The sequence below is a fragment of the Macrobrachium nipponense genome, chromosome 11, assembly GCF_015104395.2.
Source record: "Macrobrachium nipponense isolate FS-2020 chromosome 11, ASM1510439v2, whole genome shotgun sequence".
NCBI classification, from domain to species: domain Eukaryota; kingdom Metazoa; phylum Arthropoda; class Malacostraca; order Decapoda; family Palaemonidae; genus Macrobrachium; species Macrobrachium nipponense.
In genome coordinates, this window is record NC_061087.1 from 59042869 (window position 1) to 59064550 (window position 21682).

At 46.0% G+C, this 21682-nt stretch overlaps 1 protein-coding gene across 1 annotated transcript in view; it reads right to left on the reverse strand.

Moving 5' to 3' along the window:
- Positions 1–21682, reverse strand: part of LOC135206222 (small ribosomal subunit protein bS6m-like) — a 75876-nt gene that overhangs the window by 22325 nt on the left and 31869 nt on the right. The window contains 2 exon segments of the mRNA XM_064237574.1: positions 11374–11419; positions 11422–11512. Of these exon segments, the coding sequence (XP_064093644.1) occupies positions 11374–11419; positions 11422–11512 (137 nt within the window).

The following is a 21682-nucleotide window of genomic DNA, read 5'->3' on the forward strand; positions in this document are numbered from 1 at the left end:
AGTAATAGGTCCCTCGTGAGTTCGTAAAGGAACGAGGAGTGTGTCCCTCCCTGTTTCCGAATGTAGGCAAGTGCGGTGGTGTTGTCCACGTTTACTTGTACTACCTTGTCTCTCACCAGAGGTTCTAGGCTCTTCAAAGACCAGGTGTACGGCGAAGAGCTCTTTGCAATTTATGTGCCAGGACACCTGTGCTGGTTCCCAGGTGCCTGACACTTCCTCCGAGCCTAATGTCGCTCCCCAACCCGTCTCCGACGCGTCGAGCACAAACACTAGGTCTGGGTTCTGATCTTAGAGAGATCCCTTTGTTCTCTTCCAGAGGCAGCAACCACCACTGTAGGTGTGCCTTTACCTCCACTGGAATGGGAAAAAACGTCCGACAGTTGTCCGTTTTTCCAGCTCCAAGACTTCTTGAGGAAGAATTGAAGTGGACGGATATGAAGTCTTCCGAGAGGGAAGAATTGTTCCCAGCGAGGAAAGCGTCCCAGAAGGCTCAACCATTCCCTCGCTGACGTTTGCTGCTTCTCTAAGAAGAGAGAGATTATCCTCAAACCTTTTGCGGTTCTCTCTTGCGAAGGAAAAACTCGAAAACCCCGAGAATCCATCCGAATCCCCAGATAGACTAGGTCTTGTCTGGGGGTCATCTGAGACTTCTCGAGGTTCACAAGCAATCCCAACGCCTTGGTCAAATCCATAGTTAACTTTAGGTCCTCCAAAACACTGTCTCTCCGATCTGGCCCTGATGAGCCAGTCGTCTAGGTACATCGGACATTCACTCCTTTGAGATTGAAGAAATTCTCGCCACATTCCTCATCAGCTTGTGAAGACCTTGAGGAGCTGTGGACAGGCCGAAACACAAAGGCTCTGAACTGAAAGATCCTTCCCCCCGTCATGAAACGGAGGACTTCTTCGACGAAGGGTGGATCGGGACGTGAAAGTAGGCGTCTTGGAGATCTAGAGCACCATCCAATCTCCTTGTCGTAATGACGCTAGGACTGAAGCAGAAGTCTCCATGGAGAACTTCTCCTTCTGAACAAATTTGTTCAGAGCGCTGACGTCTAGTACTGGTCTCCAGCCTCCCGAGGCTTTTCGCCACTAGAAAAGCGATTGTAAAACCCCGGGGAGTTTTGATCCAGTACTAGTTCTACTGCACTCTTGTCCCACATTTGTTCCACCATCGATCGAAGAGTATCCCTCAGCACAGGATCCTTGTACTTGGCTGATAGTTCCCTTGGTATTGACGTTAGGGGAGGAGTATTCAGGAAAGGGATACGATATCCCTTCCTTATGATATTTAGAGAAGACGCGTCTGCGTCTATTAGTGTCCAGGCCTCCACGAATTCCAGGAGCCTGGCACCTACTGGTGCTTGGAGGAAGAAATGTTTCATTTGCCCTTTTTAAAGGGAACGAAAGGCGGACCTACCTCTTCTCTCTGGAGCCTTCCTTCTTGCGGGAGGTCTGGAGATCGGACCACCTCGAAAGGGCTGCCTAGAAGTGCTAGGTTCTTTCTTGTCCGACACTAAAGCAGGTTTCTTCTTCCTAGCTGACTGCGTCAGAAGATCCTGTGTCGCCTTCCTCAGTTAAAGAGTGAGCTACGTCCTTCACTAACTTAGAAGGGAACAATAGTCCGAAAGAGGTGCATATAGTAGAGCTGCCCTCTGCGCATGCGAGACTGCCTTTGTTAAGAAGGCGCCATACACTGTCCTTTTCTTCAAAGACCTGCTCCAAATAATGAAGAGACTTCCAAAGATCCATCCTGTACTGCTTTGTCGATGCACGACAAAATGCATAACAGGGCTTCAGGTTCGATTCCCTGCGAATCGTGAGCTTTCTTGGACATCACCCCCAAGGGACCATCTAAGAAGTTGAAGACTTCCAATACATGGAAAAGTCCTTGAGGAGATGATCCAGTTCCGAAATACTCCAGTAATGCGAGCAGAATTAAGACTAGGACGCCTTGAAGCGTCAAACTAACGTCGAAAAGTCTGCCTCTGTAGTAGAAGGGATGAGCGATACCCATATCCTCCCCCGTCTTGTACCATCTGCCTCTTTTTCCCATCTAACCTTGCTGGAGGCATGCAAAATACTGTTCCTGGCTAAGTCTTTCTTCGACTTCATCCAGGCGTCTAAGGCGTGTAAAGCCCGCTTCATCGAGATGGTGGGCTTCATCTTCAGAAAAGACGAAGGCTTCTTCGCCTTCGCGCGATCGAAAAGAGCGAGCGCGGAGAAGGAGGAGCAGCCGGAGTCAACTCGTCCTCCGTATTCCATTCCAAGAAGCAGGGTAAGTCAACACCTTATAGTTGGACAAGCCCTCTCTTCCATGATCGTCATCATCCGAGTTTCGTTCGAACTCGGTGATCAAAAATCCTGAGTTTCTGTTCTCCTTTCAGAACTTTCCTCTTCTGGGGAGAGCAAACAAATCCTGATCGGAGAGGGCTAATGGAATGAAAGTCTTTCCTTTTTTCCCGTCGATCGACGTTGGAAGGCGTCACAACCTGCGGCTTCTCTCGCGCTTAGAAGAAGTCTTGTATGACGCTTCCCGCTCTCCGAGCGTCATGTATGACGTCTCTTGTTGACGTTTAGATGACGCTTCGCGTCTGGAAGACTCTTCGCTTTCTAAGGGCTTCCTACTCGGCGTCACAATCTTGGACGGAGCGTCACGTCTAAGATCCTCTTGATTTGACGCTTCACTTCTAAAAGAGCGTCTTCCGAGCAGGTGCGAGAGGACGAGACTTCTTAATAGGAGGAGCGTCACGTCCTTCCGACGGGGCGCTAAAACTCCACAAGAGATGACAGTTGTTCCTGAACCGCCATAATGATCTTCCTTGACGCTTCTCCTACGTCTAGTGTCTGACGCCTCTCGTCATCACTCGGGGAAGAAGCATGATGGGGTACTTCCTCATAAGCGTCAGATGACGTTGACGCCACCCATTCGCCTTCTTAATAGCAGACGGGGCGTCATCCGAGAAGCGCTCCGGGCTAGAATCAATGTCTTGCTTCATATGACGCTTCAGCGGTCTCGATAAGTTCGACTCCTTCCACCCTCGTTTAGGTGAGGGAGAGGGAGATGACGAGAAACACTCGCGAAGGACGCTTTTTCTATAGCGCCCTTGAGCTGGCTGCCATGAAGCAAGCTAGCTGAAGGGACGTTCTGACGTGTTGGGATTCCCCACGACCTCCTTAAGGCTTTCGACTTTCCTTCTCCTCTGGGCATGTGAGCTTGGAAGAGGTCTAGGCCTGGGAGCGCCGCAGGGACGATCAAACGCCCCCTCCACAACACTGATAGGGCTCACTTCACTAAAATTTTCACTATCACTAGCCTTACCTTTCGAGTCCGCCATCTTGGACTTCATGTCTCGAATCGTCGCTTTCAGATTGGCGATTTCCGATGCCGAATCCGAAAAGACACTCTGAGAATGAGATTTATAGGGAGAATCTACAGTAGTAGGGTTAGAATTATCATTGAAAGGCTCAATAGGCCTTGAATTCACACCTTTCAGTCTTCTAACTCTATCCCTCTCTAACTTCTTCAAATAAGAAGTCAAAGTCTTCCATTCTTCTGCATTCAAACCCTCGCATTCCTTACAAGTGTTAATAGCAGAACACTGCACCCCCCTACATTTACGGCATACAGTGTGAGGATCAACCGAAGCTTTCGGTATCCTCACTCTGCAGCCTACATTCACACACATTCTCACACTCACATTAGAATCAGACATACTGAGAAAAATCCAAAAGAGTTATTCCAAAAACAGTCCACAGTAGCGAATGCCAAAACACGATCCAAATATGTCACCAAAAAGTCGAAAAACGTTGATCAAATGTTGAAAAAAGAATCCAAGTCAGGAGGTAATAACACAATGTTTGATACCACGTCGACAGAGAAAATATGATAGAAAACGGGGATGGTTCCTAGTCCTGCCACCCAGGGCAGGCCGGTAGATCACCTGACCTACCTGTAGCGAGTGGCGCGAAATTTGAATTTCTGTCGGGGACGACGGAGTCTTAGCTATGTATATATCTGACAGGTAAGTTGATTGTATGAAAAAAAGGAATTTGTGGATATTTCTCATAGAAAAATACCGCGAATAGGCGAATTTTCCACAAATAAAGGGGGGCGGGGAAAATGTTTCTAGACGAGAAAATCCAAGAATACGTGAGTTCGCGAATCCGCCGAGAAACGCTAACACGGGGGGTCCACTGTATAGTATTTTTATTAATATAAGCCAATTCGGAGGTTCCAATGCATTCTGACTATGATATATCAGTAGAAAAAAATTGGACACAAAATGAGAATCAGATTCAGTCCAACATCGGTATAATTGAGCGTTGTCATGCTCCGATTGTATGCTGCTGCCTGCACCCGTTGCAAGTGAAATTGATAAATATTTTCAAAATATTGACATATCAGTATTAATTGCTAACCCCATTGTAAAATCGGATTATCGTATGAAATTATCGTAACTTGAACACTACCTGTATTTCCTTGTGTCCTCTTCAATGGAAGAGGCTTCTTGGGAGCAGAGGAAGAGCTAGCTTGGCTCGGAGGCCTAGCCGCAGTTGCTCTGGAAGGCCTTGATCTTCGCAACTGCCTGTTGGACAAGATGGTCACCATCTTCAGTTCTCCACTTGTCTACCGCAGCATCTACCATCTCTCTAGGCAAGAGAGCAGTAGCACCCAGCAACGGTCTATTCCTCAAGGCCAATACCGTCTATGGACCAATGGACCTGACAATAAAATTCAGGACAGCGACCCTCCTCCCGAGTACCAAGTTCGCCCACAGGTTCGCAGTCTGGTGGGCTAGGTATGTGATGGCCCTACCTTCAGACTGACACAGTCTCCCAAAAGTCGAGTCCTCCCCAGGAACAACAGCCCCTGAGGAAGCAGCAACCTTGGATACTGTGAGGGACCACAGGTCAAACCAGGAGACTACCTGGAAGGCTGCCATAGTGGTAGCCTCCCAGTTCGCTGCCTCTTATTGCATAAACCAGACGTTTTTTTTCTGCAAGATGCTGCAGTGACAAGCCAGGAGTTAGACGATCCACCCTCCAGCTCCACCTGTTTTAGTCAGCAGAGGCCCTTCCGAGGGCATGTAAAAGTGCTTCTGTCAAGGCAGAGGAGGGGGATGCAACTTGTCCAATTGGTTAGCCCTGAGTGAATTTTCTTGTCCTGAAAAGAGATTATTCACTTGGTCAAGGACAACTTCAGACGAGGACCATGGTAATCCCGTAAAGGCTCTGGGTTCCTTCTTAGGACCCCAGAACTACTCTGAACTGCGAGGGGGAGTCAGAACACACAGACACAGTCCTTTCCCTTAGGCCATTGTGCAGACAAATCAGCATAACGACCTCTGCGAACATCATCTGGATTTCGGGGGTGTCCGCATCCTGAGGGGAAGGACCCTCGAGTCCTTCTAGGATGCATTCTTCCTGAGACCCTCTTCCTGCAGCAGGAATTGAAACCTCATCAGGAACAACCCTATGACCTTCCTGAAACACTTGAGCATACAACCTCCTGGGTCCTAAGACCGTGCCAGGAACGTTATGCCTTTGTGGCTGAACCCTGAGGAGAGCTCTCCCCAGCATTCCCCCTGGTTGCCTCATCCCTCCCAGTGTAACCCCAGAAAGTTGAAGGGATAGGTGAGGATGATCAGACGCTCCCACTCACTCTACTAGCAGAACTAACTGTGGCTCACCAACCCACAATGACAATCAGTTCGCAGGTCTATGAAAGCGTTCTCCCCCAAAGGAACAATACAGCGCTCTCGCACGGCAAGAGACACGCTTGCCGCCACGAAGACCAATCCGTTGTTAGAATATACTTTTATTTATGATGCACTGACAATGTTGATTATATGCTTGGGTGCAGTCATTTGTTTTACCCATAATTCTTGCGTTATGATGTGCGTGGCATGACGCCGCTTTTGAAAGTAGTGTAACCGGCAAGTTGATCGCCGAAGGTACTCTGTACTGCTGTATCTCCCACATTCTCCATTAAAGTGACTCATTTATGAAGTGATTGCTTATTTAATAACCCACCATCATGTCCTCTACGGTAACAGGTTATGGGCCCAGCTCAAGCAAGAGGAACTTGTATTTTGATGGTGATGAGGAGAAATATGAGATGTGGGAGATAAAATTTCTAGCCCATCTGAGACTTCGAAAGCTTATCCTAGACGAAAGTGAAGATCGAACTTCAGCAGAATTCATCGACAAAAATGCTGACATTTTCGCCGAGATCGTTCAAGTTCTAGATGACAAGAGCCTCCAATTAATAATGAGAGATGCAGTCAACGATGGAAGAAAGGCATTAGCGATTCTACGCGACCATTACCAAGGTACAGGCAAACCAAGAATCATCTCCCTCTACACGGAGCTGACGTCACTGAAAATGAGAGGGGAAGAATGTGTGACAGATTATTTTCTTCGAGTTGAGACAACTTCTACTTCGTTAAAGTCAGCTGGTGAGACGATCAGCGACAGCCTTCTTATTGCTATGGTATTGAAAGGTCTTCCAGAGGAATTTACTCCATTCAATACTGTTGTTATGCAGAAGGATAGTGAGCCTACGTTTCTGGAATTCAAGTCTTTGCTACGGAGTTATGAAGAAAGCCTGAGGAGTCGAAGAGGCACATAGGCCTAATGTAATGAGTGAGAACGTCCTTAAGGTGAATTAAAAAATAAAAATCCTGATTTCAGTGTGGTGGGTCTGCCAGTGGCTCATCAGTAAGGTGTTACTCATGTGGTAAGCCTGGACATAAGTCTTTCGAGTGTAGGTTGAAGAAAGACAGAGGTAAGTGGTGCAAAGAATGCAAAACCATTACACACAATTTTGATGATGAAGTAGAAAGGCTAATAGGCCTGCTAGATTTTCTAGTGCAACTGTGAATTGTTTGTAATCCTGGTCTCCACTAATAATTATATTGATGAAGAATGTTGTTTCAAAATAAGTTGCTCTGTTGATAACATATTTACAGATGTATGTAATGTTCTTTTGTTGATTGTGGTGCTACTACCCACTTCATTACTGATAAATCCAAGTTTAAGTGTTTTGATGAAGACTTTGATGAATCAAAACATATGGTTGAACTTGCAGATGGTGCAAGATGCAAGAATATTGTTGAAGGTAAAGGTAAAGCTAAAATTGTACTTTATGATACAAACGGTATAAAACAAAATTATGTTGTTCCTTGATTAATGCCTTGTATATTCCTACTTTTAAGCAGAATATATTTTCTGTACAATCAGCTGTTAGTAAAGGAGCTACAGTAAGCTTTAATCCTAATCATTCTGAGTTGATAAGCTCAAATGTTGTCTTTTGAAATAAATAAGAAATGGTAAGCTGTATTATCTAAATAATGTAGCTCATGTAAATTTCGTTCACTAGAGGAGTGGCATAAGGTTTTGGGACACTGCAATGTTAAAGACATTTTGAAGTTAAAGAAGTAAAGCTGAAAGATGAAAATTAGTGACAAAACGTAATTTTGGATGCTAACTTGTCATGAGGTAAAATGCATTTATCATAAGGAACAGAGCATACCAGATGAGAGAGCAAAGAGTAAAATGGAATTTGTACATTGTGATCTTGCTGGACCAATGAGTATTGAATCAAGGGAAAAATCTAAATATTGTATTGTTTTTGTGGATGATTATTCAGGGTCTGTTTTTGTTTATTTCTTGAAACAGAAAAGTGATGCACTTAATGCTACTAAGAAATTCCTTGCTGATACTAGTTCTTATGGTGTTGTTAAAGATTAAGGTGTGATAATGGAGGAGAATTTACTTCTTCAGAATTTAAAGAATTTCTGGTAAGTAATAAGATAAACAAGAATTTTCTTCACCAAATTCACCACACCAAAATGGTAATGCTGGAGAGGATGTGGCGTACATTGTTTGAAATGGCTAGATGTCTCTTATTGAAGCAAAGCTACCAAAATTCATGTGGAATTATGCTGTTAGGGCAGTCTGTTTATATAAGGAATAGATGCTACAATTCTAGACTAGATAAAACCCCATATGAAGTGTTAATGTCTAAGAAGCCTAAACTTGAAAATATGCATACTTTTGGTTCCCTGTGTTATGCTTATGTAGAAAAGAAAGCTAAGTTTGACCCAAGATGTGAAAAGGGAATATTTGTTGGCTATGATTCATGCAGTCCTGCTTATCTTGTATATTATCCAGGAACTGACAGTTTGAGAAAGGTTACGTTAGTACATTTTACTGATAAATTCAATTTTGATAAATCCCAAATTGTAGGTGTTGATTATACTGATACTTTTTCTCCTACTGCGCGTATGACCTCAATTAGAATGCTTATGCAATTGGCAGTACAACATGATTTAATTGTGCATTGTATGGATTTTAAAACTGCCTATCTTAATTCTGATATTGATTGTGAAATATTTGTTCAACAGCCTGAAGGTTACAATGAAACTGGTAGTAATAATGAACAATTGGTTTGGGTTGATGATATGATCATTGCCAGTAGTAATGAGAAAGCTCTGTTTGACACTAAACGTGTATTATTTCATAGATTTAAGATGAAAGATTTGGGAAAACTTTCATGGTTTTTGGGTGTTGTGTTTTTTTTTTATTACCATGATGCATATATTTGTTTGATGTGTAGTAATTTGCAGATTGATGAGAATAAAAGTTTATGAGGGGGTGTTAGAATATTAAACTTTTATTTATGATGCATTGACAATGTTGATTATACGCTTGGGTGCAGTCATTTGTTTTACCCATAATTCTTGCGTTATGATGTGCGTGGCATGACGCCGCTTTTGAAAGTAGTGTAACCGGCAAGTTGATCGCCGAAGGTACTCTGTACTGCTGTATCTCCCACATTCTCCATTAAAGTGACTCATTTATGAAGTGATTGCTTATTTAATAACCCACCATCATGTACTCTACGGTAACATCCGTGACCGTGGCCTTAGTGGAGACGAGTGCACACCTGACTGGCGAGAGTCAGTACCATCATCACGATGCGTCCCAGTCCTCTTCAAGGTTGAAACCTCTCAAGAGAACTGAATGGGGTACCTCCTACCAGTCTCAGTGCGCGCATAGTCCAGCGGGACCGTCACGCCAACCCTGGGCACCGAGCGAGTACCAGTAAGGTGTGCTACTTGAGCAACTCGCCCCTTTCTTCAGCCCCGTGCCTGAGTCATGACAGTGAGCAGACTCAGTGTCATCGACTCTGGCTGCACACGAATCTGCAGACTTGCATGCACTCTGGGAAGCTCACGAATGAGAACCCAAAAAGGAACTAGTCTTAGAGGCAGAACCTCTAGGACTAGCAACAGAAGTGCAAACCGAAGTTTGCACTATTGTGGCTCCTGACCAGCTAGCCCCTGGAGGAGGCGTGGCAGTCCCTGTTCCCGAAGAAACAGGAGAGCCAGCGAGAACAGGCCCTTAGAAGTCCGTGTTGAGATTTCTTGGGTGAGGGAGAGACCACCTTCTTCCTCGGCAGAGGAGTCAAAGAAAAGGAAGCAGCAGACAACTACAACACCTTATGCTTCTTCTTTGTCAACTTCTGAATGGTGGTCAAGTCCACCAACCAAGGGGCCACTGGGGCTGCCACCTTAGCAGCAGGCCTAGGGGGTGGCACAGACAGGAGCAGCGGACACTTGAGCAGCAGCAATGACGTCAACAATACAGTCAGGAACTTGGACAGCAGCAGGCACAGTCAATACAGGAGAATATACCCCTGGAGGAAGATCTAAGGGGGATGGAACTCTGGATAGAGCAGGAACATATGTGGGTGAGGGAGACAACACAGCATAACCTGGACGAGGAGGTAAGAGAGGTATGTATCTACCTTAGAGGTGTGCGGTCGTGTACCCATCATCACGGAGGGAGTTATGCTGGTGATGAGTTGGGTATAAACCAAATGAGGTGGGACCACATACCCAGGTACAAGTAAAGTAGTTGTTGTCACCGCCTCAGCCACATGCATCACACGGGCAGACGAGAAGTGTGCCATAAGCCCCTAGAGAGAAGGGATACCAGGCAACCCAAGTGGCATTCATGCGTGCTGCAAATCCCAGTTTTGCTAGGCCGCCATACCTGAAGAAGCAATTCGGATTAGATAGACGAGTCTCTGCTCGCTTCCAAAGGGGAAAGATCCCCTTCGGAAGGAGCAGAGGCCCCTGTATACAACAAATCCCTGTCGTACACCCTCCACCCCTTCTTTATGCGACAAATTGAGCAAGGAAGTGGAAGAAGAGATTACCCCCAAAGGGAAAACAGCCGTGCAAGGAAGCTTACGAGGAGGAAGAAACGACAATGAAGGGTCAGCCACCATAGGAGTCATCGAGGGCATTTAGCCCTCAGATGAAGTCCTAGAAGCCTTTCCCCAGGACTGCTTCCTCCCCTCATACCTACTCCACTGCTCAGACAACCAGGAGGCACATACTCTACAAGTTTGGGTTCTAATAGACTCCTGCCCCCAGCATTTGACACAGAGGGTGTGTGGATCTACTAGCAATGATGACCTGAAGAAGCTACCACACTTCTTCCCTCCAATTCCCGGGCACACATGCTGGGAGAAGGAGGGGTGTTTGGGCGTATCTAAGTCATGAGTTTGCATGTTGCAACACGCTGGGAGAAGGAGGGATGTTTAGGCTTATCTAAATCGTGGGTTTGCATGTTGCAATAATTGGAAAATTATAAGACAAACAAGCAAAATGCAATACACATCCAATAACAAAAATAAAGATCTTACTGATAGTCACAAAAACATTCAACACACAATGGGTAGAGATCGAAAAAACATGTCTGATCACCAAGGGGGCCGAAGCAAAATGGATGTTTACATCCAGGCGGGTGGGACTCCCGACTAGTGGACAGTAGTTTACGTACTGCTGAATTCCAGCCTACACTGAAAGTAATTCCTAATGTAAAGGACCTCAGGTTTGTATAATGTGTATGAACAAAAACCAGTTGCAGTTTGCACACACAAACCAGTAATCATGAACTCACAAGAGGAAAAACAAAGCACTGACATAACATACAGAAAGATAAAAAAAAAAAAAATCTAATGGGAAAAAACCTCCTGGTTCTGGTAGCATCACCAAAGATTTCTTACCGAAATCTTGACTTATTTTACCAATCTTGATTGTCTTAAAAAGCCTAGTATAGTTTTATTATTGTAAAGTTAACTGATACCTATATATTTCACATAAACATATTAACAACTACTGTAGTCATGAACTAGTGAAGCAGCTAGTTGAGAAAATCTTCACTCAAATTGCACCACAATTATACGAGATTAAAGGCTACTTAACCTCAGCAAATTATTTCACATAAGTTTCAACTCGATATAGCAATACTGAAACTAGAAGAGATAACTTTCTACACAAATTTGATACTTACCTTCCCTTTGTATGCATGCGACCATGTGCACTCATTCTATATGGTACTCTCGATTTCCTAAATTTTCAATTTTGCGCAAGTATCCTCCTTGGTCAAGAATATTTTCTGATATTCTCTGTACAGTCTTAATGAGTCCAGCCTGTGAAAAAATAGAAACTTTTAAAGCATTCTTCATGTTTTCAGTTACATACCACTGCTTAACAAATTAACATCTTCATGGGTCTCAGAGCTTAGTCAATAAATTCAAACTGTCATTGAAGTGCTAGTTGATTAAAAAGCAATGTGACCTTACTAGGGGAAGGGAAGGGAGGCCTCTTATGTGCTCCCTATACTTATTTCTTGATTGGTCTTGGCAGAGCAAGATGCATACTGCCATCAAGTGCAATAGTAAAGCAATGCCTGGTCTATAAATGAAATATCTAAAATAAATTTTGTTAAGTTAAATATTTCAAATTACTTTTGCTACATCCTTGCATATCCCTTATCAAACTTATAAAAGTACAGCACAAATTGATTTGCAGTTAGCCACAACGCAGATTCATCAACAAAACATTAGAAAATTTATATGTAAATTGTATTTTCCTAACATCAAAAGTAAATTGTAGTTACCTAACATACAAACCAGAGGTCATTACATATGGATTAACTTTCAGCAAGCTAGAACAGCCAGTTCTCAGGGGCCGAGGAAGAACTAGCTAGACTTGAAGGTCTAGCAGCATTGGAGCACAAAGTCCCAGAGGTCTTCGCCACTACCTGGTGAACAAGGCAGTTTTTATCATCATCCTGGCGCTTGCCTACCGCAGCATCTACCTGCTCTCTGTTGAAGAGAGGCAAAACCCAGCAAAGGTCTATTGCGAAGGGCCAAAATCGACTTGGGACCGAGAGACCTGGATACCCGAGAGAGAACAGTGTCTCTGCTCTTGAGTATACCAGGTTCGCCCACAGGTTTGCTGTCTGGTGAGCCAGGTAGGAAATAGTACTCCTACCTCCAGACTAGCAGTCTCCCGAAGGCTGAGTCTTCTCCAGGGATGATAGCTCCAGAAGAAGCAGCAACCTTAGACACCATGAACAACCACAGGACTAGCCAGGAGATTGCCTGGAGAGCTGCCAAGGCAGTAGCCTCCACCGTCGCTGCCTCTTGCTGAGAGAGGGATACACTCTCTGCAGTATGATACTACAGCGACAAACCAGGACCAAGACGAACCGGGTCCAGGTCAACCTGTTTAGTCGGTAAGAATCTTTCCGAGGGCATGTAGAAACGCCTCTGATGAGGTAGAGGAGGGGGAAGAAGCTTATCCAACTGACTGGACTGAAGGGAATTCTCCTGTCCTGAGACAAGAGTGTTCACTTAACCAAATACTCCGTCGGCAAGCACAGACCATGGCAGTCCCATCGAAACCCTGGGTTCCTTCTCAGGACCCCAAAAGGATTTGAGATGAGAGGGACAGTCTCCTGAAGAAGAGGTCATGGTCGCTTCCCCGAGATCTTTGCGGTGACGAATCAGCGCCATGATCTCACCGAAGGGCCTCTGTAACTCGGGGGTGTCTGAGTCTCAGGCAAAGGGTCTCAAGCCCTTCAAGAAACCAGTCCTCCCAATTTACTCTCCCTGAAGGGAGAAGCTTGCCAGACCTGTTGATCCTTCCTCACTGACGCAGGCATCCATCCGGTGGGGCCCTAAAACCCCTCCAGGAACAGACAGGTCCAAAGGAGAACTCTTGGGACACTGGAAGTCAGGGGCTGGAGCAAGAGTGGCAAAACCAGGCGGCGGCGGCGTCACGGTATACCTCTTAACATCCGGCAGCAGCGCCTGAACAGCAGCTGTCGGTGTAACCATGGCAACGCGCTGGGTGTATACCAGGTGCGGTGGAGCAGCGTAGCCAGGCGTGGATACCGTCGTGGTCGTGTTCGTGGTTGGGCCATGAGTTACCACCCTGAACCCTCTCGCCAGATGACTAAGCAGCCCCTGAACACTCGGTGTCCCCTGGAGCCCCAGCGAGTACCAGGCCTGTCCAAGATCGTCCCCCGTGTCAAGCAGATCTGAGGAAGGAAGAGTAGTCGGGTTAGTGGAGGGGGGGACAGTTCCCACCCCGAGCAAACGGACGACCCTAAATACAACTGCACATCGGGGTATCTAGCCCCCTCCCCACGCTCGACTGATCGTGAGAGGAGAAGGAGCGAGATACGCCCCCCCCCCCCCCCCCCCCGAAGGGAAAGGAGCCATACGAGGGAGCTGAGATGGAGGGAAAAAAGAAGAAGACGTGTCCATGACCAAGGGAGTAACAGGAGATCCCTCCGATGACTCCCTGGCCGGCTTACGCGGCTTCTTCTTCCCTCCATAGCACTCCCACTGATCCTCTGACCAAACAATACACACGTCACACATGGCTCGGTGCGAGAGCATTCTCGCCCTCGGCACCTAGTGCAAAATTCATGAAGATCTACCTCGACAGAGGACCGAAAGGCCCCACACTTACAGCCCTCCACACCAGGGCACAATCTGCGGCTGATGGGGGGCAAGGGGGTCTCTCCATAATAAATCACAATTCACGACAGTATGAATAATACAAAACAAACACGTACTTACATTAGCTTTGCACATACACACTAGTGAGAGAAAAAGAGAAAAAGCCTTCACGATGTGAAGAAAAATGATATTGTTATGTTACAATAAAGTTTCATACATACTTACCTGGCAGATATATACATAGCTAAGACTCCGTCGTCCCCGACAGAAATTCAAATTTCGCGCCACTCGCTACAGGTAGGTCAGGTGATCTACCGGCCTGCCCTGGGTGGCAGGACTAGGAACCATCCCCGTTTTCTATCATATTTTCTCTCTTCCACCTGTCTCCTGCGGGGAGGCTGGGTGGGCCTTTAATTGTATATATCTGCCAGGTAAGTATGTATGAAACTTTATTGTAACATAACAATATCATTTTCATACAATCAACTTACCTGTCAGATATATACATAGCTGATTGGCACCCTTCGGTGGAGGGTAAGAGACAGCTACTATATGGAATAGACAGGTAAACAACATATGTTGTAGGTATAAATAAAACCTTGGTTCCTACCTGATAGGTGGTAGACTTGGTGGGTGTTTGCCCAGTAGTCTTCATCACCTCAAGAAACTTTAGCGAGATATATGATCTATGGCCAAGAGTTCTTGTGGGTCTGCCGATGGGGTCTTACCCACTTACTCAGCAGAGCCTAAAAGGACTTTGTCAATGGGTGCTGATCCACTTATATGACAATACACCTTATGAAGGAGCACACAACAATCCCGACCACCACTGATCCTAACCATGTGTTAGAACTAAGGATTGTTACGAGTTATCCCCGAACTCGTCACAAACAACCGTACTCAAAAACCCACTACGCACACATACAATAATTTTTTCAAAAAAAAAATTATACTCAACTAATTGGATATGACGAGAATTCTCTTATGAACAACATAGACGGCCGCCCGTGCGAGCCTGAATCCTCCATTGTTCGAAGAGATTCTCGACCATATCCAAACAGAAGAACAGTATATACATTTTAAGGATTGGTGTCGGCTCCCGTACCCAGAATCGTATCTGCCGATACGATCGGACTAGAGAAAAGCACTTCTCATACGTCACACGCACGTCTTTCAAGTAATGAGATGCAAATACTGAGTTGCATCTCCAATATGTCGTATCTAAAATGTTTTTAAGCGACATATTCTTATAAAACGAGAGAGACGTCGCAACCGCTCTTACTTCATGAGTTTTTACCCTCAGTAGTTGTAATTGTTCGTCAGGACAGACCTTATGAGCGTCCGTAATGACGTTTCTTACAAAGAACGCTAGAGCATTCTTGGACATCAGTCTTGTGGGGGTCTTTTTACCGCGCACCAAAGACCTTGTCTAGCGCCTCCCAACTGACGCTTCCTCTGAAGATAGAACTTCAGAGCTCTAACAGGGCATAGAGACCTCTCTGCTTCTCTGCCTACGAGACTAGACATTCCTTTGACTTCGAATGTCCTAGGCCAGGGATTCGTGGGGTTCTCGTTTTTCGCTAAAAACAGGGTCTTAAACGAGCAAATAGCCGAGTCTCCCTTGAATCCTACTTTATCCTGCCAGAGCTTGTAAACTCACTAATTCTTTTCGCCGTCGCTAACGATAAAGAAATAGGCATTTTCTTCGTTATGTCTCTAAATGATGCCAGATGCGGAGGCTCGAATCTATCCGTAGACAGATATTTGAGGACTACGTCCAAGTTCCAGTTCGGAGGTACTGGTTCCTTCGACTTTGAAGTCTCAAAAGATCTTACGAGATCGTGGAGATCTTGTTATTTGCCAGATCTAAACCTCTGTTCCTGAATACAGCCGAGAGCATACTTCTGTATCCCTTTATTGTGGATACGGCAAGATGAGACTTTACTCTCAGGAATAGCAAGAAATCAGCAATTTCCGCTATAGAGGTAGAGGAGGAGGACAACTTCTTGGCTCTACACCACCTTCTAAAGACCTCCCACTTCGACTGGTATACTTTCGTAGTGGAGGATCTGCGAGCTCTCGCGATCGCGCTTGCCACTTCGCGAGAAAAGCCTCTCGCTCTGACAAGTCTTTCGATAGTCGAAAGGCAGTCAGAGCGAGAGCGGGGAGGTTTTGATGGTACCTCTTGAAGTGTGGTTGTTTGAGAATATCCGTCCTTCCTGGTAGGGATCTTGGAAAGTCTACGATCCACTCTACCACCTCCGTGAACCATTCCTGGGCCGGCCAAAAGGGGGCTATTAATGTCATCCTCGTCTCTTTTGACGCCACAAACTTTTTCACTACTAACCCAGGATTTTGAATGGGGGAAAAGCGTAAACGTCCACTCGAGACCAGTTTAGCAGGAAGGCGTCTACCATAATCGCTCTTGGGTCTTCCACGACCGAGCAAAACACTGGTAGCCTTTTTGAAATGTATGTTGCGAAGAGATCCACATGAGGAGTTCCCCACAGAGACCAGAGATCGAGACATACTTCCTCGTGCAGAGTCATTCTGTATGAAGGACCTGGTTCCTCCTGCTGAGCCTGTCCGACCCTCACATTCCTTGCTCCCTGTACGAACCTTGTCAGCAGGGAGATGTTCCTGTGAGACGTCCAAACTAATAGATCTCTCGTGAGTTCGTAAAGGAACGAGGAGTGTGTCCCTCCCTGTTTCCGAATGTAGGCAAGTGCGTGGTGTTGTCCACGTTTACTTGCACTACCTTGTCTCTGACCAGAGGTTCTAGCTCTTCAATGCCAGGTGTACGGCGAAGAGCTCTTTGCAGTTTATGTGCCAGGACACCTGTGCTGGTTCCCAGGTGCCTGACACTTCCTCTGAGCCTAATGTCGCTCCCCAACCCGTCTCCGACGCGTCGGAGAACAACACTAGGTCTGGGTTCTGTGTTCTTAGAGAGATCCCTTTGTTCTCTTTCCAGAGGTAGCAACCACCACTGTAGGTGTGCCTTTATCTCCACTGGAATGGGAAAAACGTCCGACAGTTGTCCGGTTTTCCAGCTCCAAGACTTCTTGAGGAAGAATTGAAGTGGACGGATATGAAGTCTTCCCAGTGGGAAGAACTGTTCCAGCGAGGAAAGCGTCCCCAGAAGGCTCAACCATTCCCTCGCTGACGTTTGATGTTTCTCTAAGAAGAGAGAGATTCTCCTCAAACCTTTTGCTGTTCTCTCTTGCGAAGGAAAAACTCGAAACCCCGAGAATCCATCCGAATCCCCACAGATAGGACTAGGTCTTGTCTGGGGGTCAGCTGAGACTTCTCGAGGTTCACCAGCAATCCCAACGCTTGGTCAAATCGAGAGTTAACTTTAGGTCCTCCAAACACTGTCTCTCCGATCTGGCCCTGATGAGCCAGTCGTCTAGGTACATAGAGACATTTACTCCTTTGAGATGAAGAAATCTCGCCACATTCCTCATCAGGCTTGTGAAGACCTGAGGAGCTGTGGACAGGCCGAAACACAAGGCTCTGAACTGAAAGATCCTTCCCCCCGTCATGAAACGGAGGTACTTCTTCGATGAAGGGTGGATCGGGACGTGAAAGTAGGCGTCCTGGAGATCTAGAGACACCATCCAATCTCCTTGTCGTAATGACGCTAGGACTGAAGCAGAAGTCTCCATGGAGAACTTCTCCTTCTGAACAAATTTGTTCAGAGAGCTGACGTCGAGTACTGGTCTCCAGCCTCCCGAGGGCTTTCGCCACTAGAAAAAGGCGATTGTAAAAACCCCGGGGAGTTTTGATCCAGTACTAGTTCTATTGCAACTCTTGTCCCACATTTGTTCCACCATCGATCGAAAGAGTATCCCTCAGCACAGGGTCCTTGTACTTGGCTGATAGTTCCCTTGGTATTGACGTTAGGGCGGAGTATTCAGGAAAGGGATACGATATCCCTTCCTTATGATATTTAGTGAAGACGCGTCTGCGTCTATCAGTGTCCAGGCCTCCACGAATCCCAGGAGCCTGGCACCTACTGGTGTTTGGAGGAGAAATGTTTCATTTTCCCTTTTTAAAGGGACGAAAGGCGGACCTACCTCTCTTCTCTGGAGCCTTCCTTCTTGCTGGAGGTCTGGAGATCGGACCACCTCGAAAGGGCTGCCCAGAAGTGTTAGGTTCTTTCTTGTCAGAAACTAAAGCAGGATTCTTCTTCCTAGCTGACTGCGTCAGAAGATCCTGCGTCGCCTTCTCAGTTAAAGAGTGGAGCCACGTCCTTCACTAACTGAGAAGGGAACAAATAGTCAGATAGAGGTGCATACAGTAGAGCTGCCCTCTGTGCATGCGATACTGCCTTTGTTAAGAAGGCGCCATACACCGTCCTTTTCTTTAAAAGACCTGTTCCAAATAATGAAGCGACTTCAACAGATCCATCCTGTACCGCTTTGTCGATGCAAGACAAAATGCATACAGGGCTTCAGGTTCGATTCCCTGTGAATCGTGAGCTTTCTTGGACATCACCCCAAGGGACCAATCTAAGAAGTTGAAGACTTCCAATACATGGAAAAGTCCCTTGAGGAGATGATCCAGTTCTGAAATACTCATGTAACTCCGAGCAGAATTAAGACTAGGACGCCTTGAAGCGTCAACTAAACGTCGAAAAGTCTGCCTCAGTTTGTAGAGGGAGAGCGATACCCATATCCTCTCCCGTCTTGTACCATATGCCTCTTTTCCCAGCTAACCTTGCTGGAGGCATGCAAAATACTGTCCTGACTAAGTCTTTCTTCGACTTCATCCAGGAATCTAAGGCGTTTAAAGCCCGCTTCATCGAGATGGTGGGCTTCATCTTCAGAAAAGATGAAGGCTTCTTCGCCTTCGCACTCGAAAGAGCGAGCGCGGAGAAGGAGGATCAGCCGGAGTCAACTCGTCTCCGTTATTCCTCCAAAAGCAGGGTAGTCAACACCTTATAGTTCGACAAGCCCTCTCTTCCATGATCGTCATCATCCGAGTTTTGCTCCAACTCGTGATAATCCTGAGCTTCTGTTCTCCTTTCAGAGCTTTCTTCCTCTGGAGGAGACAAACTCCTGATCGGAGAGGGGCTAAGGGAATGAAAGTCTTTCCTTTTTCCGTTTTGATACGACTTGGAAGGCGTCACCTGCGGCTTCTCTCGCGCTTTAGAGTCGTTGTATGACGCTTCCCGCTCTCCGAGCGTCATATATGACGTCTCTTGTTGACGTCTTGATGACGCTTCGCGTCTGGAAGACGCTTCGCTCTCTAAGGGCTTCCTACCTTGAAATGACGCTTCACTTCTCAAAGACGTCTTTCGATTCTCTTGTCTTACAACCCTCTCGTCAGCCCCCGTTCTCCGAGCAGGAGCGAGAGGACGAGACTTCTTAATTGGAAGTGTCACGTCCTTCCGACGGGGCGCTAACACTCCCACAAGAGATGACAGTTTGTTCCTGAACCGCCATAATTATCTTTCTTGACGCTTCTCCTACACTAGTGTATGACGCCTCTCGTCATCACTCGGGGAAGAAGCATGATGGGGTACTTCCTCATAAGCGTCAGGAGACGCTGACGCCAACTTCGCCTTCTTAATAGCAGACGGGGCGTCATCCGAGAAGCGCTCTGGGCTGGAATCAATGTCTTGCTTCATATGACGCTTCAGCGGTCTCGATAAGTCCGACTCCTTCCACCCTCGTTTAGGTGAGGGAGAGGGAGAGGACGAGAAACACTCGCGAAGGACGCTTTTTCTATAGCGCCCTTGAGCTGGCTGCCATGAAGCAGAGCTAGCTGAAGGGACGTCTGACCGTTGGGGATTCCCCACGACCTCCTTAAGGCTTTCGACTTTCCTTCTCCTCTGGGCATGTGAGCTTGGAAGAGGTCTAGGCCTGGGAGCGCCGCAGGGACGATCAAACGCCCCCTCCACAACACTGATGGGACTCACTTCACTAAAATGTTCACTATCACTAGCCTTACCTTTCGAGTCCGCCATCTTGGACTTCATGTCTCGAATAGTCGCTTTCAGATTGGCGATTTCCGATGCCGAATCCGAAAAGACACTCTGAGAATGATAATTATAGGGAGAATCTACAGTAGTAGGGTTAGAATTATCCGTGAAAGGCTCAATAGGCCTTGAATTCACACCTTTCAGTCGTCTAACTCTATCCCTCTCTAACTTCTTCAAATAAGAAGTCAAAGTCTTCCATTCTTCTGCATTCAAACCCTCGCATTCCTTACAAGTGTTAATAGCAGAACACTGAACCCCCCTACATTTACGGCATACAGTGTGAGGATCAACCGAAGCTTTCGGTATCCTCACTGCAGACCTACATTCACACACATTCTCACACTCACATTAGAATCAGACATACTGAGAAAAATCCAAAAGAGTTATTCCAAAAACAGTCCACAGTAGCGAATGCCAAAACACGATCCAAATACGTCACCAAAAAGCCGAAAAACGTTGATCAAATGTTGAAAAATGAATCTAAGTCAGGAGGTAATAACAACAATGTTGATACCACCGGCGACAGAGAAAATATGATAGAAAACGGGGATGGTTCCTAGTCCTGCCACCCAGGGCAGGCCGGTAGATCACCTGACCTACCTGTAGCGAGTGGCGCGAAATTTGAATTTCTGTCGGGGACGACGGAGTCTTAGCTATGTATATATCTGCCAGGTAAGTTGATTGTATGAAAATGACATTTTTATAATAATATAAAGTTTCACTTATACTTACCCGGTGGTTACATATAGCTGTCGTCTCCTGACGTCACGGCAGAATTTGAAATTCGCGGTAGCGCTAATGGTTTGACAGGTGATCCCTCTACTCCCGCCCTCTACCGGGTACCGGGAACCATTCCAACAATAAATCAGAAGTTTCATGCCTACCTGTCCATATGAGGGGAGGAGGGCGGGCTTCGTTATGTAAACCACCGGTAAGTATAAGTGAAACTTTATATTATTATAAAAATGTCATTTTCACTTATATAACTTACCCGGTGGTTACATATAGCTGATTGACACATTTAGGTGGTGGGACAATGGCAGCTAAAATAACTGTTGGAATTATCCGAAGATATAGGTTCCTTACCTTTAAAGACCGCTGACTCAGTGGTTACTGCCTCTGTAGTCTGCTGGCCTTTATTGTACCGACAGGATATATGGATCCGTGCGTCGGACACAATAATAAGTACTTGTCGTTGAGGACGTGACCGTAACGGACAAGACTATAATGCCCCTGCTCAGGGCGCAGTACAAATCACCACAAAATACAATGAAAAACGAGGGATCACCACAACCGTTTAAGAAATACACCAGACATTAAAAGACTGAAAGATACTCAAAAAACTCCCTGTATCTTCAGAAAACCTTAAAAATACAAAAAACATAATCAAGGAGAAAAGTTAGTGAGGATGGGATACATCCTTCTCTCCCTCACCCAATACCGTGTCAGTCACAATGAATGGCCCCAATGTACTGCAATTTTCATATGTGGTTTGCAAATCTGTCGATAATGAGATGCGAAGACAGAATTGCTTCTCCAATATGTAGATTTAATAATGTCTTTCAAGACAGATTACGTCTAAAGGCCATAGACGTAGACACTGCTCTAATTTCATGAGCTTTGACTTTAAAACACTTTGATATCTGAGTCCTGACATTGTCCGTGTGCCTCAGAAATCAAACTCCTTAAAAAGAAAAAGGAGAGCGCATTTTTAGAAAGAGGACGAGAAGGATCTTTCACTGAACACCACAGGTTATCACTCTTACCTCTTATACCTTTGGTCCTTTGCACTAATGTCTAAGTGCTCTCACTGGACAGAGAAGACATTCAGGCTCATTAGGCCCCACTAACTCCGAAAT